General features: G+C 45.7%; 2 protein-coding genes across 12 annotated transcripts in view; both read right to left on the bottom strand.

Annotated features, from left to right (window-relative positions):
* The window catches only part of LOC106592309 (leucine-rich repeat flightless-interacting protein 2), a 42,686-nt gene extending 40,536 nt beyond the window's left edge, over positions 1 to 2,150 (bottom strand). For 7 of the 11 annotated variants that reach the window (XM_045699322.1, XM_045699317.1, XM_045699316.1 and 4 more), the window contains exon 1: positions 910 to 2,150. In XM_045699322.1, the coding sequence (XP_045555278.1) occupies positions 910 to 1,023 (114 nt within the window). In that variant the 5' untranslated portion in view covers positions 1,024 to 2,150. The remainder of the gene's footprint in view (positions 1 to 909) is intronic. The other 4 variants (XM_045699326.1, XM_045699327.1, XM_045699330.1 and 1 more) reach the window with 3 other exon arrangements.
* Positions 2,151 to 4,198: 2,048 nt separating this feature from the next.
* LOC106561270 (melanophilin) overlaps positions 4,199 to 23,632 on the bottom strand; it is a 101,510-nt gene continuing 82,076 nt past the window's right edge. Inside the window, exons 10-15 of the mRNA XM_045699315.1 lie at positions 11,648 to 11,734; positions 10,234 to 10,452; positions 5,697 to 5,858; positions 5,390 to 5,443; positions 5,234 to 5,282; positions 4,199 to 5,138 (exon numbers count right to left, since the gene is read on the bottom strand). Coding sequence (XP_045555271.1) covers positions 5,092 to 5,138; positions 5,234 to 5,282; positions 5,390 to 5,443; positions 5,697 to 5,858; positions 10,234 to 10,452; positions 11,648 to 11,734 — 618 coding nt within the window. The 3' untranslated portion in view covers positions 4,199 to 5,091. The remainder of the gene's footprint in view (positions 5,139 to 5,233; positions 5,283 to 5,389; positions 5,444 to 5,696; positions 5,859 to 10,233; positions 10,453 to 11,647; positions 11,735 to 23,632) is intronic.

Below are 23,632 nucleotides of genomic sequence, written 5' to 3'. Positions count from 1 at the left end.
ATAGGTGATAGATGATAGGTGATAGATGATAGGTGATAGGTGATAGGTGATAGGTGATAGGTGATAGATGATAGGTGATAGATGATAGATGACAGGTGATAGATGATAGGTGATAGGTGATAGATGAATAGGACATGGATCAATAGCTAGGAAGTCTGACATCATAGTTGGTACCCATTTCAACGTGCAAGGAGAAAACAAACGTGTCCTTGCCACAAAGGTCATCCCCAATTGTCTTTATCAAGCAATTTACCCCTCAACAATTCCCCCATTCATTGTGTCACTTTGATCCACTGTCCATCCACATGCCAGTTTATGTAGGCCAAGCAAACAATGTCCGTGTTTCCTTTTACAAATAATGCGTCTTTGTCTGTTAGTCCAGGGAATGCCTTGCATACAGCATCGGAGAGGCAGCACTATACACATCCATTACCCCTAGTGAATAATAATTACCACGCTGTGTTCGTCAGTTGAGGAGGGTGTGGGCTGCAGCAACTGATGCATGGTTTGTGAATAGTCCTACTGTAGCCTAGGCTAGTGGTTCCCAGCCTTTTTCGGTTACTATACCACCAACTGAATTTTGCTCTGTCCGGAGTACCCCTGAAGTACCCCCTCGTGTGCATTTTACCAGTAAGCTTATAGTCTCACGAGTCTTCTTAAGTACACCCTGGATAGGCCAAGTACCCCCAGGGGTCCTACTACCCCAGGGGTCCTAACTACCCCAGGTTGGGAACGTCTGGTCTAGGCTATACTTTACACGTATGATCGACATGCTCGTGTCTTTATGTCGGCATAATATATATGTATAACATAGGCTTAAATTGAAGGCACTCCGTGGAATACGTTTGGCGCAGTATGACGAGCATTGCCTTCCAAAAGAAGAAAGAAAAAACATATCCCAAAACTTACCTCTCGAGCAATTTGACTGAGGGCATCGTCCTCCGCGGTCAGTCTCTCCCTGTTGGGGATTCTTTTTCTTCCACTACCAGTAATCTGAGTTCCCATGTTTGTGTATTCTGTCATAAAGTCCTTACTGTAGCATACGTGTCAGCCTCGAAGAAATTCAAAAATGGAACACAGGAGCCGAATGATGACGATGAAGGGCACACTGGAAAAATATAATCACCATCTCCACGTAATGGAAAAATAGCTCACCAATAACATGCGAAAAGTCAACTATTTACAATCGGGTAGCTACAGTGTAACAACAATCCTTCATCAATTCGCTTCCCAGGCACGAGACGTGATGCCATTCTGATACATTGTTTCAATGTAACCGCCTTCACACGTAACAAACTGCATTACGAATATCCTTGATTCCTGTTGCTGATAAACAACTAATATCACACGCGTCACTTTGATGTGTCAAAACACCCTCATAACATCAGGCTACCTCTTGGGGTACCTTGGAAAACGAATTGTCATCTAGCTAATCCTAGGCAATTGTCATCATATAGATACGTTTCGGTATGGAACACTAAAACAAGAACGCACGCGAGCCTGATAAATAATCGTTCTGTACGTAGACCTAATAGCGATTGAATAATGTCCTCGTTATTTGCTTTAGTAGGACGCGGGAGTCGACGAGATGTCAAAGCAGATAGACGAAAGTTTTATACCAGCGCAATCCCGGATGATGACCACAGCGGGGTGAATACACGTTCCGGGGCAGTGTCGAGCCTGCTGGAGATAGATTGTGGCCGCAGTATGGACGGGATGGGTGTCCTCAAAACAGTCCAATTTTACTGCTCATACAATTGTCAAAAACAGTTCCTTTGTGGTGTTTTCGTTCAGAATGTATCGTATAGCTTGAGAAAGGTGTGATGTCTTAAAAAATATTCTGTAGCCTAATGACCCGAATGGAATTACCCTGGAATGCAAGAAGCAGTCCTACCAGTTGACATGGTCTTTAGACGTCTCCAATAGTCTCGATGCAAACAGAAAGGCTATTATCCTACCACTACTTTAGAAGGTAGGTCAGCACTGAGTTCAACCAAATAAATCTCACTTGCCATGTCAAAATTGTGTCAATTCTCTGAATAGCAGCGTGTTTATCTTATTCCTTTGTTTAGGTGCATTTCTGATTCAAGCCTAAATTATAATATCAGACAATTTTAATCTGTAACGTTAACTCTGTCTAGTCAGTAAACTAGATGAACGCCTTCTGTTTATGCGGGAGAGCTCAGTGCCAATCCATAGCTACTGCGGGGAAATTACTCCCTCTAGTGGAGAAAGATAAGGCCTGAGAGCTCAGTGCCAATCCATAGCTACTGCGGGGAAATCACTCCCTCTAGCGGAGAAAGATAAGGCCTGAGAGCTCAGTGCCAATCCATAGCTACTGCGGGGAAATCACTCTGTCTAATGGAGAAAGATAAGTTAACAGATTTGCAATGAATTATTGTTTTTTAGTGATGTTTTCTAGTGTCATTCAAATCAAATGTATTTGTCACATGCACCGAATACAACAGTTGTAGACCTTACAGTGAAATGCTTACTTACAAGCCCTTAACCAACAATGCAGTTTTAAAGAAAATACCTATAAAAAAAGGTAAGAGACAACAATAACAAATGATTAAAGAGCAGAAGTAAATAACAATAGTGGGGCTTTATATACAGGGGGTACCAGTACAGAGTCAATGTGCGGGGGCACCGGTGTCGAGCTAATTGAGGTAATATGTACATGTAGGTAGAGTTATTAAGGTGACTATGCATAGATAATAACAGAGAGTAGCAGCAGCGTTCCAGGGGGGTAGCAGCTGTTTAGAAGCCTCTTGGACCTAGACTTGGCGCTCCAGTACTGCTTGCCGTGCGGTAGCAGAGAGAACAGTCTATGACTAGGTTGGCTAGAGTCTTTGACAACTTTTAGGGCCTTCCTCTGACATTGCCTGGTATAGAGGTTCTGGATGGCAGGAAGCTTGTTCCCTGTGATGTACTGGGCCATACACACTACCCTCTGTAGTGCTTTGCGGTCGGAGGCCGTGCATTTGCCATACCAGGCAGTGATGCAACCAGTCAGGATGCTCTCGATGGTGCAGCTGTAGAACCTTTTGAGGATCTGAGGACCCATGCCAAATCTTTTCAGTCTCCTGAGGGGGAATAGGTTTTGTTGTGCCCTCTTCACGACTGTCTTGGTGTGTTTGGACCATGTTAGTTTGTTGGTGATGTGGACACCAAGGAACTTGAAGCTTTCAACCTGCTCCACTGCAGCCCGTCGATGAGAATGGGGGCGTGCTCGGTCCTCCTTTTCCTGTAGTCCACAAGCATCTCCTTTGTCTTGATCACGTTGAGGGAGAGGTTGTTGTCCTTGCACCACACGGTCAGGTCTCTGACCTCCTCCATATAGGCTCATCGTTGTCCGTGACCAGGCCTACCACTGCTGTGTCATCAACAAACTTAATGATGGTGTTGTCGTGCCTGGCCGTGCAGTCATGAGTGAACAGGGAGTACAGGAGGGGACTGAGCACGCACCCCTGAGGGGCCCCCGTGTTGAGGATCAGTGTGACGGATGTGTTATTACCTACCCTTACCACCTGGGGGCAGCCTGTCAGGAAGTCCAGGATCCAGTTGCAGAGGGAGGTGTTTAGTTCCAGGGTCCTTAGCTTAGTGATGAGCTTTGAGGGCACTATGGTGTTGAATGCTGAGCTGTAGTCAATGAATAGCATTCTCACATAGGTGTTCCTTTTGTCCAGGTGGGAAAGGGCAGTGTGGAGTACATTGATATGGTATTACAGTTTAATTTATGTTTTTAGTGTCATCGATATGTTATTACAGTCTAATCCAAATCTTAAAAGTATACGTGTGTGTTTAAAAAGTGCTACAATTTGTATTTTTAATTATTGCGATACCCTGTGATCATTATGTCAAGTGCGCTCGTTCACCAGAATAACAATTGACATCTTAAACATAGACTTGGTTGAACATCAATGAAAATCCTTGGCAATGCTTTGCCACAGTATGTTAAAGACAATGTTTTTTCCTCGTCCACGGTCGAGAATGCTACGCTAACAGGATCTCAAAACTACCATGATTGGCTAAGCAATAATGTTAAATAATATGAATGTGAAAATACTGTGTCACTAGGTGGCAGCACGTGTCTGCCTGCAGTCACTATACCAATATGGGTCGGGCAGAGCGGGCCGTCTTACCTGTTGTGGATGTTAAGATTCTCTCAGAATAGAAACACTCAAACACTCAACAGTTGATGTGATACAATTTATTAGATGCAGAAGCCCAGCATAACGCACTGCAGCTTTTCAAATGATACAGTATATATATATATTCATCCTACTGCAATATTTATAATTGTCTTGAAAACAGTTTCAAACATATTTTTTTATATGAATTGAGAGAAAACTAAGATCATTATCCAGACTAGATAACTTGTTATTTCATATCATATTTGTCTGGTCAGTGTCAAGGCATCATTTCACTGTTCTTTTTCAGAAAGATATTTACTAAGACATTATGTAACAGACACTCTGTTATTTGAATTTAACATAGTTGGTGATGTAGGATAGCAAGTCGTGGTGCTTGTTTCTCAGAATCCCATGGAACCCAAAAGGTAATTATTAGACTAGGTCATGATAGTGTACAGTAACTACCACTTTACCAGTGTTCACTAATCAAACTCCATTTTAACACAAAAAGTCACTTTTGGCCTCTGCTTGAATGTTGGGAGCCTATATGGCACAAATTCACTTTTTAAATCAGGAAGCTTAGACTGTTCCAGCAGGAAGCCCAATTCTGATTTTTTTCCCCACAAATTGCCCTTTTGACCAATCATATCAGATCATTTCATGAGTTTAGACATCAGATACATTGACACTGAGAGGATACTTTAGAATGCGTATGATTTTCAGGCAGTAAACCAGGGTTGTTTTTGCATTGAACATAGCTATGGTGTAGCCTGCTTTTACAGCACATAACTGCTGTGCATTGTGGGTGTGGATATACCATTAACATACTGTAACAATCTGGATATGAGAGTGACATCAGATATACAGTGGATCAGTGACAGATAAGGTTTAAGGTATATTTCAGTAACTAAGATAATACATACAGTATCATTGGGCTTATTTGTCATACAGTCCTTTACATGTGATTGTATTTCCGTAGGGATCCTGAGCCGTTGCTGGGTTCTGATGGTGGAAACAAGAGGAGATGGTCATAAGCACAGTTGTTCAGGACTGAAAGACAACATATTAGGGGCATCACAATATGCTTTGGGCCTTACTTGTGGGGAAGTCTTGGTTAAACCTTTTCCTGTTCTGCGAGCCTGATATCTGTCAGATAGAAGAGTTGTTTTAGACAACAGCATGCGACAACAATAAGCATCGAAGCAAGCCCAAGAGGGTCTGAAGAGAATTAGTGAATTGCACGACATACTCACCTTTTTCTTCCCTGAGGCACTTAGAGCAGCAAGCTTGTTCTCCAAATCAGACACCTAAGAGAGAAGGAATGAAAAGACAGAAAGTACAAATTATACCCCTTCTGAAGGAAAACTAGTTATCTGAAAATAATAGATATATCAACTAAATGAGCTCCAGTGTTGTATTGTTCTTTCTTCATGCATCCCTGTAGGCTACAATGTTTCTTGGAAAACTACAGTTTGCGGTGTGCTTTTCAGTCCGTACAGCACATCCCTGTTGAGTAGAAAGCCTGCTCAGTAGAACCCACAGTAGAGCCTCGTCACCTACCTCACTTTCAGTGCTCTGGACCCGATGTGCAGTCAGGGCCACCACGTCCTCCAGGTCAGAGAGCTCTGAGTCTGTGGCCCCTCCAAAGCGGTTCTTGGCACTCTGCTCCAGATGCCTCAGCTTCTTCTCCAGGTCAAAAGACTTCCCTGAGGTCATGTACACCTGTAACAGGGCACAGGACAACCACCACAAATGCACCCTTACAGATGAGCTGCTAACCAAACACCATTAGCAAGCTAACAGTTTCCAGACTAGACTGCTTGGAATACAAAGCGAATCTCTGCTTTAAGACAACACAAGACGTCTCTTCGCATGCTTTAAACAAAAGGCAAGCTTAGCTCCAGACCTACACACTTGACACACAGCTATTTTGATTGGATTATGATTACTTGGGAGGAAAATAGGAGTGTGATTTTTTAAGCTTACATTTTCCTCAAGTTCTCTGTAAGACTCAGCTGCTTTCCTTACGTCAGCCACGTCAATTATCATGGGGCTGTCATTAGACGTTATTGAGGGGAAGTACTCGTTCATTGCGCTTTCAGCGGCATTAATGGTTCTTAGAAAGTCTTTGGTGATGTCACAGAGGGCCGCCGCAGTGGATCTCTGAAAGCCATGTAAGGGAACAGAAATTAGCCGGTGGGAAGTACCTACGTCTCCTATACGTAGAGGAGGTGATTTGGAATCACACTTTCGTGATGAGGTAGCCCTGCCTGAGACTTGCTAGCCCAAATGTCACCCTGAGACCACAAGGATTTTGTCTTGGTCTAATGGTGAAGACATTTACATTGCGGTCATTTAGCAGAGACTCTTATCCAGAGGGACTGACAGTTGGTGCAACCACATATCACAGTCATAGTAAGTCCAACTTTTCCTCAGTAAAGCAGCTATCAGCAAAGTGCTGAAGTGCGAGTGAGAAAAGACAAGTGTGAGTGTTAGTGCTAGAAAGAGTGTTAAGGATTGTTTTAAGATGTTAATTCTGCGTGCGAGAGGTCCCTGGTTGGATCCAATGATGTAAACCCTAGATGACTGTCAGGGGGTGTTGTTTTGAAGCCACCGTACAGCCATTTTGGTACTCCCCCTGCATTTATTAATGTCTACATTGGTTTTTGACAAGTATATTCTATTACAGACACTTTAATGCATACATTACATTATGTGTGGCCTCCCGAGTGGCGCAGCTGTCTAAGGCACTGCATCACAATGCTGGAGGCATCACTACAGACCCGGGATCAATCCCAGGCTGTGTCGCAGCCGGCCGTAACTGGGAGACCCATGAGGCGGCGCACAATTGGCTCAGTGTCGTCCGGGTTAGGGGAGGGTTTGGCCGGCCGGGATGTCATTTTCCCATTGCGCTCTAGCGACTCCTTGTGGCGGGCCGGGCGCATGCACGCTGACTTCGGTCGCCGGCTGTACGGTGTTTCCTCCGACACATTGGTGCGGCTGGCTTCCGAGTTAAGCGAGCAGTGTGTCAAGAAGCAGTATGGCTTGGCAGGGTCATGTTTCGGAGGACGCATGGCTCTCGACCTTCACCTCTCTCAAGTCCGTAGTGGAGTTGCAACGATGGGACAAGACTAACCACCAATTGGGGAGAAAAAGGGGTAAAAAACACATGAATATTATGTGAACTTGTCACGTCCTGACCAGTAATAGGGGTTATTTGTTATTATAGTTTGGTCAGGACGTGGCAGGGGGTGTTTGTTTCATGTGGTTTGGGCTATGTATTTAGGTAGAGGGGTGTTTGGTTTATGTGGTTCGGGGTTTGTTAGTCTATGTTCTATGTTAGTGTATTTTTATATTCTGTCTAGTCTATTGTAGTTCTATGTTTAGTTAATTGGTGTTGGGGCCTTTCAGTTGTAAGCAGCTGTCTATCGTTGCCTCTGATTGAAGGTCCTATAATTAAGGGTGTGTTTGTCATGGGATTTTGTGGGAGATTGTGCTTTGTGCTTTACCGGCCTGTTATTCGTTGTTGTGTTTTGTATACGTGTTTGTTTTGGGTTTTTCCTTCTTGTCCTTAATAAAGAAGATGAGTGTACATATTCCCGCTGCGTTTTGGTCCTCTCATTACGACACCCGTGACAGAATCTCCCACCAACCACGGACCAAGCAGCGGGGGAAGGAGCAGCAGGTGAGGAATTATATGGACTATCTTTAAACCTGGACATGGGAGGAAATTCTGGATGGGGCTGGACCTTGGCATCAGGCTGGGGAATATCGTCGCCCACCAGAGGAGATAGAGGCAGCCAAGGCAGAGCGGCGCCGGTATGAGGCTTTGTGCGCGCCGATGGGGAAGCACGAGAGGCACCCCCAATAATTTTTTTGGGGGGGGCACATGGGTAGTTTGGCTGGGCCAAGGGTGAGCCCTAAGCCAGCTCCCTGTGCTTATTATGGGAAGCAACTGGAGAGGAGAGCGCCGAAGTATGCGGAAGTGCGCACGATCTCGCCTATGCGGACGCACAGTCCAGTGCGAGCGATCCCAGCCCCTCGCAAGAGCCGTGCTAGAGTAGGCATCCAGCCTGGAAGGAGGATGCCTGCACAACGCATCTGGCCACCAGTGCGCCTCCTAGGCCCAGGCTACCCTACGCCTGCTCTACGCACGGCAACCATCAGGCCTCTGCACAGCCCAGTTCGTCCTGTACCAGCACTCCACTTGTGCAGGGCTGCTATTTCCATCCAGCCAGGACGGGTTGTGCAAGAGGTGCGCTCCAGACCTCCAGTGCTTACCCATGGCCCGGTATATCCAGTTCCTGCTTCTCGTGCTGACCCTGAGGTGTGTAGTCTGGCGTCTCCTAAACCAGCACCACGCACCAGGATTCCAGTGCGTCAGCCCAGTCCAACTCGTCCTGTTCCTGCTCCCCGCACTTGCCTTGAGGTGCGTGTCCCCAGTCTGGTACCTCCACTACCAGCCCCACGCATTAGTCTTCCAGTGCGTCAGCCCAGTCCCAGTCCAGAGTGTCCGGCAACAGTACCTCGTCCAGAGTGTCCGGCAACAGTACCTCGTCCAGAGTGTCCGGCAACAGTACCTCGTCCAGAGTGTCCGGAAACAGTACCTCGTCCAGAGTGTCCGGCAACGGTACCTCGTCCAGAGTGTCCGGCAACAGTACCTCGTCCAGAGTATCCGGCAACAGTACCTCGTCCAGAGTATCCGGTAACAGTGTCTCGTCCGGAACAGAGTGAGACGGCCTACTGTCCGGAACCGAGTGAGACGGCCTACAGTCCGGCACCGAGTGAGACGGCCTACAGTCCGGCACCGAGTGAGACGGCCTACAGTCCGGCACCGAGTGAGACGGCCTACAGTCCGGCACCGAGTGAGACGGCCTAAAGTCCGGCACCGAGTGAGACGGCCTACAGTCCGGAACCGAGTGAGTCTGCCTACAGTCCGGAACCGAGTGAGTCTGCCTACAGTCCGGCACCGAGTGAGTCGGTCTACAGTCCAGAGCTCCTAGAGTCGCCCTACAGTCCAGAGCTCCCAGAGCCCAGTCCAGGGTCTTCAGTGACTGGCCTCAGGCAGAGGTATGCAGTGGGGGTGGTTTGGTCAGGTAGGGGATTAAGGCCTGAGCCTAAGCCACCTCCACTGTAGGAGGTTTGGGGAGGGGGGGTGTAGCACAGGAGCCGTCGGTGACGGCAGCCACCCTCCCTTCCCTCCCTTTAGATTTGGGATTTCTTTTTTGGGGGTTATTTTTGGTTATTTGTGTGAGGTGCATCCGGGGTCTGCACCTTTGGGGGGGGGGGTACTGTCACGTCCTGACCAGTAATAGGGGTTATTTGTTATTTTAGTTTGGTCAGGACGTGGCAGGGAGTGTTTGTTTCATGTGGTTTGTGCTATGTATTTAGGAAGAAGGGTGTTTGGTTTATGTGGTTCGGGGTTTGTTAGTCTATGTTCTATGTTAGTGTATTTTTATATTCTGTCTAGTCTATTGTAGTTCTATGTTTAGTTAATTGGTGTTGGGGCCTTCAGTTGGAGGCAGCTGTCTATCGTTGCCTCTGATTGAAGGTCCTATAATTAGGGGTGTGTTTGTCATGGGATTTTGTGGGAGATTGTGCTTTGTGCTTTACCGGCCTGTTATTCGTTGTTGTGTTTTGTATACGTGTTTGTTTTGGGTTTTTCCTTCTTTGTCCTTAATAAAGAAGATGAGTGTACATATTCCCGCTGCGTTTTGGTCCTCTCATTACGACACCCGTGACAGAACTGAACATAAAAATACAAAATATATTCCTTCAAATATTTTTTGTTGTTGTACTAATGATACAGTCCCCACTACAACAAAGAAATACCTAAATACATGTTCTTTTGTCATTGAAACATTTTATTGAAATACTGTAGAATTCCATTAATTCCTATGGAAGAGTTCTCCTATGTAGTTCTCCTATGGAAGAGTACCAATATGGCGGCAGGTGGCTTCAAAGCCTCTCATTGGCCATTACATAGCATCAGCAATCCAGGGTTTATACACATCATTGGTTGGATCCCATCACCTCCGCTACAGCTTTTTGGCGCGTGTCTGAGATGTAACAGGGTAACAGGACCCCCAAAACTCACCTGCTGAGCCTCAGTGGGCCCCTCATCGCTGGAGGAGCTGAGGGGCTCCAGGGGGAGGACTGGGAGGTTACTCTTCACAGCGGCCCTCTTTAATAAAGGGGTCTTCTTCCCCCCTCCTGCTTCCTCGTCGGAGGAGGGAACACTGATGTTCCCCGCCAGCTCGCTCAGCTTCCTCCTCAGCTTCTCCTCCTCTATCTGTGCAGCGGTCGGGGACGTTGCCTGTGGATAGAAACAGGATTGACTTACTAGACTTTTTTCTTTTTTGCTGCTAGTGGAACCTCAAGCCTCAACAGTGCATCTCCAGTGAACTCTGTTATGGGCAGTTTTCTTGACTTTATTCCAGGTGGACAGAAACAGGGTTGGGGTCAGTTCCATCTAGATTCCCGTCAGTTTAAGACTTGAATGTTTAAGAGTTTAATGGCTTATGTCTTATGGAGAAATTCAACACGGAGGAGTTGTAATGGAAATGAGCCCAACTCAAGGTGGGTAACAACAGGTTAAGGCCAGAGTTAGCTAACAAGTTACCCTTTGATGAACCCCTATGATTCTCTCTAATATGATTATTCCAAGAAAGATAATGCTCTGTTAGGAGAGCAGTAGGAAGCTCTGTTAGGAGCTCTGTTAGGAGAGCAGTAGGAAGCTCTGTTAGGAGCTCTGTTAGGAGAGCAGTAGGAAGCTCTGTTTGGAGAGCAGTAGGAAGCTCTGTTAGGAGAGCAGTAGGAAGCTATGTTAGGAGAGCAGTAGGAAGCTCGGTTAGGAGAGCAGTAGGAAGCTCTGTTAGGAGAGCAGTAGGAAGCTCTGTTTGGAGAGCAGTAGGAAGCTCTGTTAGGAGAGCAGTAGGAAACTCTGTTGGGAGCTCTGTTAGGAGAGCAGTAGGAAGCTCTGTTAGGAGCTCTGTTAGAGAGCAGTAGGAAGCTCTGTTAGGAGAACAGTAGGAAGCTCTGTTAGGAGAGCAGTAGGAAGCTCTGTTGGGAGCTCTGTTAGGAGAGCAGTAGGAAGCTCTGTTAGGAGAACAGTAAGATGCTCTATTAGGAGATCTGTTAGGAGAGCAGTAAGAATCTCTGTTAGGAGAACAATAAGAAGCTCTGTTAGGAGCTCTGTTAGGAGAGCAATAAGAAGCTCTGTTAGGAGAGCAGTAGGAAGCTCTGTTAGGAGAGCAGTAGGAAGCTCTGTTAGGAGAACAGTAAGATGCTCTATTAGGAGCTCTGTTAGGAGAGCAGTAAGAATCTCTGTTAGGAGAACAATAAGAAGCTCTGTTAGGAGAGCAATAAGAAGTTCTGTTAGGAGAGCAGTAGGAAGCTCTGTTAGGAGCTCTGTTAGGAGGGCAATAAGAAGCTCTGTTAGGAGCTCTGTTAGGAGAGCAATACGAAGCTCTGTTAGGAGAGGAGAAGGAAGGTTTTTAACCCTTTCTTACCTCATCATCGGGGGGTAGAGTCATCTTGGACTCCAGCCGGTTCAGGAGACTCTCTATGGCTGACATGCGCTTGTTTAGAGCATTGACCTGTATCAAAATGACGGGAGAGGAGTGAGGTGAGACCAAGTGAGGTGAGACCAATACAAAATGACAGGAGAGGAGTGAGGTGAGACTAATACAAAATGACAGGAGAGGAGTGAGGTGAGACCAATACAAAATGACAGGAGAGGAGTGAGTTAAGACCAAGTGAGGTGAGACCAATACAAAATGACAGGAGAGGAATGAGGTGAGACCAATAGAAAATGACAGGAATGGAGGGAAGTGAGACCAATACAAAATGACAGGAGAGGAATGAGGTGAGACCAATACAAAATGACAGGAGAGGAATGAGGTGAGACCAATACAAAATGACAGGAGAGGAATGAGGTGAGACCAATAGAAAATGACAGGAATGGAGGGAAGTGAGACCAATACAAAATGACAGGAGAGGAATGAGGTGAGACCAATACAAAATGACAGGAGAGGAATGAGGTGAGACCAATACAAAATGACAGGAGAGGAATGAGGTGAGACCAATAGAAAATGACAGGAATGGAGGGAAGTGAGACCAATACAAAATGACAGGAGAGGAATGAGGTGAGACCAATACAAAATGACAGGAGAGGAATGAGGTGAGACCAATACAAAATGACAGGAGAGGAATGAGGTGAGACCAATACAAAATGACAGGAGAGGAATGAGGTAAGACCAATAAAAAATGACAGGAAAGGAGGGAAGTGAGACCAATACAAAATGACAGGAGAGGAATGAGGTGAGACCAATACAAAATGACAGGAAAGGAGGGAAGTGAGACCAATACAAAATGACAGGAGAGGAATGAGGTGAGACCAATACAAAATGACAGGAAAGGAGGGAGGTGAGACCAATACAAAATGTACATTGTGAATGAATCGAGAGGCAAACCTGACACAAGGTTGGATATTGTATGACACCAGACTTCAAAATAGACGTTCTAATCATTGGCTGAGCAGAGCAGCTGATTACACCCTATTCTTTAATTATCCAAATCAAGAAACAAAGTTGTCTTTGTTCTGCTCTCTGAAGTTCAATCCACTAAAAACCCCAGCATGCATCACTTGAGACACGCGATCAACTTCCAATAAATACATGTGCAATAGAAATCAGCCAACAGTGTTTGAAATCCATCTTCCCAGGCTTGAGAGGAAGGACAAGCCCAACCTTGTTAGTTAGTTAAAGTGGGTCATTTTATATGGTCAGTGTATAGAGACGTCATCTGTCTCATGTCAGGGTAGTTTAATAGTGTAGAGAGACGTCATCTGTCTCATGTCAGGGTAGTTTAATAGTGTAGAGAGACGTCATCTGTCTCATGTCAGGGTAGTTTAATAGTGTAGAGAGACGTCATCTGTCTCATGTCAGGGTAGCTTAATAGTGTAGAGAGACGTCACCTGTCTCAGGTCAGGGTAGTTTAATAGTGTAGAGAGACGTCATCTGTCTCACGTCAGGGTAGTTTAATAGTGTAGAGACGTCATCTGTCTCATGTCAGGGGAGTTTAATAGTGTAGTGAGATGTCACCTGTCTCATGTCTGGGTAGTTTAATAGTGTAGATAGACGTCATCTGTCTCATGTCAGGGTAGTTTAATAGTGTAGAGAGTCGTCATCTGTCTCATGTCAGGCTAGTTTAATAGTGTAGAGAGACGTCATCTGTCTCATGTCAGGGTAGTTTAATAGTGTAGAGAGACGTCATCTGTCTCATGTCAGGGTAGTTTAATAGTGTAGAGAGACGTCACCTGTCTCATGTCAGGGTAGTTTCATAGTGTAGAGAGACGTCACCTGTCTCATGTCAGGGTAGTTTAATAGTGTAGAGAGACGTCATCTGTCTCATGTCAGGGTAGTTTAATAGTGTAGAGAGACGTCACCTGTCTCATGTCAGGGTAGTTTAATAGTGTAGAGAGACGTTATCTGTCTCATGTCAGGGTAGTTTAATAGTGTAGAGAGACGTCATCTGTCTCATGTCAGGGTAGTTTAATAGTGTAGAGAGACGTCACCTGTCTCATGTCAGGGTAGTTTAATAGTGTAAAGAGACGTCATCTGTCTCACGTCAGGGTAGATTAATAGTGTATAGAGACGTCATCTGTCTCACGTCAGGGTAGATTAATAGTGTAGAGAGACGTCATCTGTCTCATGTCAGGGTAGTTTAATAGCGTAGAGAGACGTCACCTGTCTCATGTCAGGGTAGTTTAATAGTGTAGAGAGACGTCATCTGTCTCATGTCAGGGTAGTTTAATAGTGTAGAGAGACGTCACCTGTCTCATGTCAGGGTAGTTTAATAGTGTAGAGAGACGTCACCTGTCTAGTTCAGGGTAGTTTAATAGTGTAGAGACGTAATCTGTCTCATGTCAGGGTAGTTTAATAGTGTAGAGACGTCATCTGTCTCATGTCAGGGTAGTTTAATAGTGTAGAGAGACGTCATCTGTCTCATGTCAGGGTAGTTTAATAGTGTAGAGAGACGTCATCTGTCTCATGTCAGGGTAGTTTAATAGTGTAGAGAGACGTCATCTGTCTCATGTCAGGGTAGTTTAATAGTGTATACAGACGTCATCTGTCTCATGTCAGGGTAGTTAAATAGTGTAGAGAGACGTCACCTGTCTCATGTCAGGGTAGTTTAATAGTGTAGAGAGACGTCACCTGTCTCATGTCAGGGTAGTTTAATAGTGTAGAGAGACGTCATCTGTCTCATGTCAGGGTAGTTTAATAGTGTAGAGAGACGTCATCAGTCTCATGTCAGGGTAGTTTAATAGTGTAGAGAGACGTCATCTGTCTCATGTCAGGGTAGTTTAATAGTATAGAGACGTCACCGGTCTCATGTCAGGGTAGTTTAATAGTATAGAGACGTCACCTGTCTCATGTCAGGGTAGTTTAATAGTGTAGAGACGTCATCTGTCTCTTGTCAGAGTAGTTTAATAGTGTATACAGACGTCATCTGTCTCACGTCAGGGTAGTTTAATAGTGTAGAGAGACGTCATCTGTCTCATGTCAGGGTAGTTTAATAGTGTAGAGAGACGTCATCTGTCTCATGTCAGGGTAGTTTAATAGTGTAGAGAGACGTCACCTGTCTCATGTCAGGGTAGTTTAATAGTGTAGAGAGACGTCACCTGTCTCATGTCAGGGTAGTTTAATAGTGTAGAGAGACGTCATCTGTCTCATGTCAGGGTAGTTTAATAGTGTAGAGAGACGTCATCTGTCTCATGTCAGGGTAGTTTAATAGTGTATACAGACGTCATCTGTCTCATGTCAGGGTAGTTTAATAGTGTAGAGAGACGTCATCTGTCTCACGTCAGGGTAGTTTAATAGTTTAGAGAGACGTCATCTGTCTCATGTCAGGGTAGTTTAATAGTATAGAGACGTCACCTGTCTCATGTCAGGGTAGTTTAATAGTATAGAGACGTCACCTGTCTCATGTCAGGGTAGTTTAATAGTGTATAGAGACGTCATCTGTCTCATGTCAGGGTAGTTTAATAGTGTAGAGAGACGTCATCTGTCTCATGTCAGGGTAGTTTAATAGTGTATAGAGACGTCATCTGTCTCATGTCAGGGTAGTTTAATAGTGTATAGAGACGTCATCTGTCTCATGTCAGGGTAGTTTAATAGTGTAGAGAGACGTCATCTGTCTCATGTCAGGGTAGTTTAATAGTGTAGAGAGACGTCACCTGTCTCATGTCAGGGTAGTTTAATAGTGTAGAGAGACGTCATCTGTCTCTGTCAGGGTAGTTTAATAGTATAGAGACGTCTCATGTCAGGGTAGTTTAATAGTGTAGAGAGACGTCATCTGTCTCATGTCAACGTAGTTTAATAGTATAGTGACGTCACCTGTCTCCTGTCAGGGTAGTTTAATAGTGTAGAGAGACATCACCTGTCTCATGTCAGGGTAGTTTAATAGTGTATAGAGACGTCATCTGTCTCATGTCAGGGTAGTTTAATAGTGTAGAGAGACGTCATCTATCTCATGTCAGGGTAGTTTAATAGTGTAGAGAGACGTCATCTGTCTCATGTCAGGGTAGTTTAAAAGTGTAGAGAGACGTCACCTGTCTCATGTCAGGGTAGTTTAATAGTGTAGAGAGATGTCACCTGTCTCATGTCAGGGTAGTTTAATAGTGTATAGAGACGTCATCTGTCTCATGTCAGGGTAGTTTAATAGTGTAGAGAGACGTCATCTGTCTCACGTCAGAGTAGTTTAATAGTGTATACAGACGTCATCTGTCTCACGTCAGGGTAGTTTAATAGTGTAGAGAGACGTCATCTGTCTCATGTCAGGGTAGTTTAATAGTGTAGAGAGACGTCATCTGTCTCATGTCAGGGTAGTTTAATAGTGTAGAGAGACGTCATCTGTCTCATGTCAGGGTAGTTTAATAGTGTAGAGAGACGTCACCTGTCTCTTGACAGGGTAGTTTAATAGTGTAGAGAGACGTCATCTGTCTCATGTCAGGGTAGTTTAATAGTGTAGAGAGACGTCACCTGTCTCATGTCAGGGTAGTTTAATAGTGTAGAGAGATGTCACCTGTCTCATGTCAGGGTAGTTTAATAGTGTACAGAGACGTCATCTGTCTCATGTCAGGGTAGTTTAATAGTGTAGAGAGACGTCATCTGTCTCATGTCAGAGTAGTTTAATAGTGTATACAGACGTCATCTGTCTCACGTCAGGGTAGTTTAATAGTGTAGAGAGACGTCATCTGTCTCATGTCAGGGTAGTTTTATAGTGTAGAGAGACGTCATCTGTCTCATGTCAGGGTAGTTTAATAGTGTAGAGAGACGTCATCTGTCTTATGTCAGGGTAGTTTAATAGTGTATAGAGACGTCATCTGTCTCATGTCAGGGTAGTTTAATAGTGTAGAGAGACGTCATCTGTCTCATGTCAGGGTAGTTTAATAGTGTAGAGAGACATCATCTGTCTCATGTCAGGGTAGTTTAATAGTGTAGAGAGACGTCATCTGTCTAAGTCAGGGTAGTTTAATAGTATAGAGACGTCATCTGTCTCATGTCAGGGTAGTTTAATAGTGTAGAGAGACGTCATCTGTCTCATGTCAGGGTAGTTTAATAGTGTAGAGAGACGTCATCTGTCTCATGTCAGGGTAGTTTAATAGTGTTGAGACGTCATCTGTCTCATGTCAGGGTAGTTTAATAGTGTAGAGAGACGTCATCTGTCTCATGTCAGGGTAGTTTAATAGTGTAGAGAAACGTCATCTGTCTCATGTCAGGGTAGTTTAATAGTGTAGAGAGACGTCATCTGTCTCATGTCAGGGTAGTTTAATAGTGTATACAGACGTCATCTGTCTCATGTCAGGGTAGTTTAATAGTGTAGAGAGACGTCACCTGTCTCATGTCAGGGTAGTTTAATAGTGTAGAGAGACGTCACCTGTCTCATGTCAGGGTAGTTTAATAGTGTAGAGAGACGTCATCTGTCTCATGTCTGGGTAGTTTAATAGTGTAGAGAGACGTCATCTGTCTCATGTCAGGGTAGTTTAATAGTGTAGAGAGACGTCATCTGTCTCATGTCAGGGTAGTTTAATAGTATAGAGACGTCACCTGTCTCATGTCAGGGTAGTTTAATAGTATAGAGACGTCACCTGTCTCATGTCAGGGTAGTTTAATAGTGTATAGAGACGTCATCTGTCTCATGTCAGGGTAGTTTAATAGTGTAGAGAGACGTCACCTGTCTCCTGTCAGGGTAGTTTAATAGTGTAGAGAGACGTCATCTGTCTCATGTCAGCGTAGTTTAATAGTATAGAGACATCACCTGTCTCCTGTCAGGGTAGTTTAATAGTGTAGAGAGACGTCATCTGTCTCATGTCAGGGTAGTTTAATAGTGTAGAGAGATGTCACCTGTCTCATGTCAGGGTAGTTTAATAGTGTATAGAGACGTCATCTGTCTCATGTCAGGGTAGTTTAATAGTGTAGAGAGACGTCATCTCTCTCATGTCAGGGTATTTTAATAGTGTAGAGAGACGTCATCTGTCTCATGTCAGGGTAGTTTAATAGTGTATAGAGACGTCATCTGTCTCATGTCATGGTAGTTTAATAGTGTAGAGAGACGTCATCTGTCTCATGTCAGGGTAGTTTAATAGTGTATAGAGACGTCATCTGTCTCATGTCAGGGTAGTTTAATAGTGTAGAGAGACGTCATCTGTCTCATGTCAGGGTAGTTTAATAGTGTATACAGACGTCATCTGTCTCATGTCAGGGTAGTTTAATAGTGAGAGAGACGTCACCTGTCTCATGTCAGGGTAGTTTAATAGTGTAGAGAGACGTCACCTGTCTCATGTCAGGGTAGTTTAATAGTGTAGAGAGACGTCATCTGTCTCATGTCTGGGTAGTTTAATAGTGTAGAGAGACGTCATCTGTCTCATGTCAGGGTAGTTTAATAGTGTAGAGAGACGTCATCTGTCTTATGTCAGGGTAGTTTAATAGTATAGAGACGTCACCTGTCTCATGTCAGGGTAGTTTAATAGTATAGAGACGTCACCTGTCTCATGTCAGGGTAGTTTAATAGTGTATAGAGACGTCAGCTACACTATTAAACTACCCTGACATGAGACAGATGACGTCTCTCTACACGTTCAAAGTCAACAACGCAGCCACTGCTAGCTAGCCTACTCCACCAGCCAGCAGTACTGTATCATTTTAGTCAATAACATTTTTGCAACGTAAGCTTAACTTCCTGAACATTCCAGACGTGTAGTCCACTTGTCACTCCAATCTCATTTTCATTAGCGTAGCCTCTTCTGTAGCTTGTCTACTATGTGTCTGCCTATCCCTGTTCTCTCTCCTCTGCACAGGCCATACAAACGCTCCACACCGCGTGGCCGCTGCCACTCTAACCTGGTGGTCCCAGCGCGCACGACCCACGTGGAGTTCCAGGTCTCCGGCAGCCTCTGGAACTGCCGGTCTGCGGCCAACAAGGCTGAGTTCATCTCAGCCTATGCTACCCTCCAGTCCCTAGACTTCCTGGCGCTGACGGAAACATGGATCACCACAGATAACACTGCTACTCCTACTGCTCTCTCCTCGTCTGACTACGTGTTCTCGCATACCCCTAGAGCATCGAGCCAGCGGGGTGGTAGCACTGGAATCCTCATCTCTCCCAAGTGGACATTCTCTCTTTCTCCCCTGACCCATCTGTCAATCTCCTCATTTGAATTCCATGCTGTCACAGTTACCAGCCCTTTCAAGCTTAACATCCTTATCATTTATCGCCCTCCAGGTTCCCTTGGAGAGTTCATCAATGAGCTTGACGCCTTGATAAGTTCCTTTCCTGAGGATGGCTCACCTCTCACAGTTCTGGGTGACTTTAACCTCCCCACGTCTACCTTCGACTCATTCCTCTCTGCCTCCTTCTTTCCACTCCTCTCCTCTTTCGACCTCACCCTCTCACCTTCCCCCCCTACTCACAAGGCAGGCAATACGCTTGACCTCATCTTTACTAGATGCTGTTCTTCCACTAATCTCATTGCAACTCCCCTCCAAGTCTCCGACCACTACCTTGTATCCTTTTCCCTCTCGCTCTCATCCAACACTTCTCACTCTCCCCCTACTCGGATGGTATTGCGCCGTCCCAACCTTCGCTCTCTCTCTCCCGCTACTCTCTCCTCTTCCATCCTATCATCTCTTCCTTCTGCTCAAACCTTCTCCAACCTATCTCCTGATTCTGCCTCCTCAACCCTCCTCTCCTCCCTCTCTGCATCCTTTGATTTCCTCTGTCCCCTATCCTCCAGGCCGGCTCGGTCCTCCCCTCCTGCTCCGTGGCTCGACGACTCACTGCGAGCTCACAGAACAGGGCTCCGGGCAGCCGAGCGGAAATGGAGGAAAACTTGCCTCCCCTGCGGACCTGGCATCCTTTCACTCCCTCCTCTCTACATTTTCCTCTTCTGTCTCTGCTGCTAAAGCCACTTTCTACCACTCTAAACTCCAAGCATCTGCCTCTAACCCTAGGAAGCTCTTTGCTACCTTCTCCTCCCTCCTGAATCCTCCTCCCCCTCCCCCCCTCCTCCCTCTCTGCGGATGACTTCGTCAACCATTTTGAAAAGAAGGTTGACGACATCCGATCCTCGTTGCTAAGTCAAACGACACTGCTGGTCCTGCTCACACTGCCCTACCCTGTGCTTTGACCTCTTTCTCCCCTCTCTCTCCAGATGAAATCTCGCGTCTTGTGACGGCCGGCCGCCCAACAACCTGCCCACTTGACCCTATCCCCTCCTCTCTTCTCCAGACCATTTCCGGAGACCTTCTCCCCTACCTCACCTCGCTCATCAACGCATCCTTGACCGCTGGCTACGTCCCTTCCGTCTTCAAGAGAGCGAGAGTTGCACCCCTTCTGAAAAAAACCTACACTCGATCCCTCCGATGTCAACAACTACAGACCAGTATCCCTTCTTTCCTTTCTCTCCAAAACTCTTGAACGCGCCGTCCTTGGCCAGCTCTCTTGCTATCTCTCTCAGAATGACCTTCTTGATCCTAATCAGTCAGGTTTCAAGACTGGGCATTCAACTGAGACTGCTCTTCTCTGTGTCACGGAGGCTCTCCGCACTGCTAAAGCTAACTCTCTCTCCTCTGCTCTCATCCTTCTAGACCTATCTGCTGCCTTTGATACCGTGAACCATCAGATCCTCCTCTCCACCCTCTCCGAGCTGGGCATCTCCGGCACCGCGCACGCTTGGATTGCGTCCTACCTGACAGGTCGCTCCTACCAGGTGGCGTGGCGAGAATCTGTCTCCGCACCACGTGCTCTCACCACTGGTGTCCCCCAGGGCTCTGTTCTTGGCCCACTCCTATTCTCGCCATACACCAAGTCACTTGGCTCTGTCATATCCTCACATGGTCTCTCATATCATTGCTATGCAGATGACACACAATTAATCTTCTCCTTTCCCCCTTCTGACAACCAGGTGGCGAATCGCATCTCTGCATGTCTGGCAGACATATCAGTGTGGATGACGGATCACCACCTCAAGCTGAACCTCGGCAAGACGGAGCTGCTCTTCCTCCCGGGGAAGGACTGCCCGTTCGTTGATCTCGCCATCACGGTTGACAACTCCCTTGTGTCCTCCTCCCAGAGTGCTAAGAGCCTTGGCGTGACCCTGGACAACACCCTGTCGTTCTCCACCAACATCAAGGCGGTGACCCGATCCTGTAGGTTCATGCTCTACAACATTCGCAGAGTACGACCCTGCCTCACACAGGAAGCGGCGCAGGTCCTAATCCAGGCACTTGTCATCTCCCGTCTGGATTATTGCAACTCGCTGTTGGCTGGGCTCCCTGCCTGTGCCATTAAACCCCTACAACTCATCCAGAATGCCGCAGCCCGTCTGGTGTTCAACCTTCCCAAGTTCTCTCACGTCACCCCGCTCCTCCGCTCTCTCCACTGGCTTCCAGTCGAAGCTCGCATCCGCTACAAGACCATGGTGCTTGCCTACGGAGCTGTGAGGGGAACGGCACCTCCGTACCTTCAGGCTCTGATCAGGCCCTACACCCAAACAAGGGCACTCCGTTCATCCACCTCTGGCCTGCTCGCCTCCCTACCTCTGAGGAAGCACAGTTCCCGCTCAGCCCAGTCAAAACTGTTCGCTGCTCTGGCACCCCAATGGTGGAACAAGCTCCCTCACGACGCCAGGACAGCGGAGTCAAACACCACCTTCCGGAGACACCTGAAACCCCACCTCTTCAAGGAATACCTGGGATAGGATAAAGTAATCCTTCTAACCCCCCCCCTTAAAAGATTTAGATGCACTATTGTAAAGTGGTTGTTCCACTGGATATTATAGGTGAATGCACCAATTTGTAAGTCGCTCTGGATAAGAGCGTCTGCTAAATGACTAAAATGTAAATGTAAAAAATGTCATCTGTCTCATGTCAGGGTAGTTTAATAGTGTAGAGAGACGTCACCTGTCTCATGTCAGGGTTGTTTAATAGTGTAGAGAGACGTCATCTGTCTCATGTCAGCGTAGTTTAATAGTATAGAGACGTCACCTGTCTCCTGTCAGGGTAGTTTAATAGTGTAGAGAGACATCACCTGTCTCATGTCAGGGTAGTTTAATAGTGTATGGAGACGTCATCTGTCTCATGTCAGGGTAGTTTAATAGTGTAGAGAGACGTCATCTGTCTCATGTCAGGGTAGTTTAATAGTGTAGAGAGACGTCATCTGTCTCATGTCAGGGTAGTTTAATAGTGTAGAGAGACGTCATCTGTCTCATGTCAGGGTAGTTTAATAGTGTAGAGAGACGTCACCTGTCTCATGTCAGGGTAGTTTAATAGTGTAGAGAGACGTCACCTGTCTCATGTCAGGGTAGTTTAATAGTGTATAGAGACATCATCTGTCTCATGTCAGGGTAGTTTAATAGTGTAGAGAGACGTCATCTGTCTCATGTCAGAGTAGTTTAATAGTGTATACAGACGTCATCTGTCTCACGTCAGGGTAGTTTAATAGTGTAGAGAGACGTCATCTGTCTCATGTCAGGGTAGTTTAATAGTGTAGAGAGACGTCATCTGTCTCATGTCAGGGTAGTTTAATAGTGTAGAGAGACGTCATCTGTCTCATGTCAGGGTAGTTTAATAGTGTAGAGAGACGTCACCTGTCTCTTGACAGGGTAGTTTAATAGTGTAGAGAGACGTCACCTGTCTCATGTCAGGGTAGTTTAATAGTGTAGAGAGATGTCACCTGTCTCATGTCAGGGTAGTTTAATAGTGTATAGAGACGTCATCTGTCTCATGTCAGGGTAGTTTAATAGTGTAGAGAGACGTCATCTGTCTCATGTCAGAGTAGTTTAATAGTGTATACAGACGTCATCTGTCTCACGTCAGGGTAGTTTAATAGTGTAGAGACGTCATCTGTCTCATGTCAGGGGAGTTTAATAGTGTAGAGAGATGTCACCTGTCTCATGTCAGGGTAGTTTAATAGTGTAGAGAGACGTCATCTGTCTCATGTCAGGGTAGTTTAATAGTGTAGAGAGACGTCATCTGTCTCATGTCAGGCTAGTTTAATAGTGTAGAGAGACGTCATCTGTCTCATGTCAGGGTAGTTTAATAGTGTAGAGAGACGTCACCTGTCTCATGTCAGGGTAGTTTAATAGTGTAGAGAGACGTCACCTGTTTCATGTCAGGGTAGTTTAATAGTGTAGAGAGACGTCATCTGTCTCTTGTCAGGGTAGTTTAATAGTGTAGAGAGACGTCATCTGTGTCATGTCAGGGTAGTTTAATAGTGTAGAGAGACGTCATCTGTCTCATGTCAGGGTAGTTTAATAGTGTAGAGAGACGTCATCTGTCTCATGTCAGGGTAGTTTAATAGTGTAGAGAGACGTCATCTGTCTCATGTCAGGGTAGTTTAATAGTGTAGAGAGACGTCATCTGTCTCATGTCAGGGTAGTTTAATAGTGTAGAGAGACGTCACCTGTCTCATGTCAGGGTAGTTTAATAGTGTAGAGAGACGTCATCTGTCTCATGTCAGGGTAGTTTAATAGTGTAGAGAGACGTCATCTGTCTCATGTCAGGGTAGTTTAATAGTGTAGAGAGACGTCACCTGTCTCATGTCAGGGTAGTTTAATAGTGTAAAGAGACGTCATCTGTCTCACGTCAGGGTAGATTAATACTGTATAGAGACGTCATCTGTCTCACGTCAGGGTAGATTAATAGTGTAGAGAGACGTCATCTGTCTCATGTCAGGGTAGTTTAATAGCGTAGAGAGACGTCACCTGTCTCATGTCAGGGTAGTTTAATAGTGTAGAGAGACGTCATCTGTCTCATGTCAGGGTAGTTTAATAGTGTAGAGAGACGTCACCTGTCTCATGTCAGGGTAGTTTAATAGTGTAGAGAGACGTCACCTGTCTAGTTCAGGGTAGTTTAATAGTGTAGAGACGTAATCTGTCTCATGTCAGGGTAGTTTAATAGTGTAGAGACGTCATCTGTCTCATGTCAGGGTAG

The sequence above is a fragment of the Salmo salar genome, chromosome ssa17, assembly GCF_905237065.1.
Source record: "Salmo salar chromosome ssa17, Ssal_v3.1, whole genome shotgun sequence".
Lineage (NCBI taxonomy): Eukaryota > Metazoa > Chordata > Actinopteri > Salmoniformes > Salmonidae > Salmo > Salmo salar.
The sequence above is the reverse complement of the archived record's forward strand: the minus strand, read 5'-3'. Positions and strand labels throughout refer to the sequence as shown.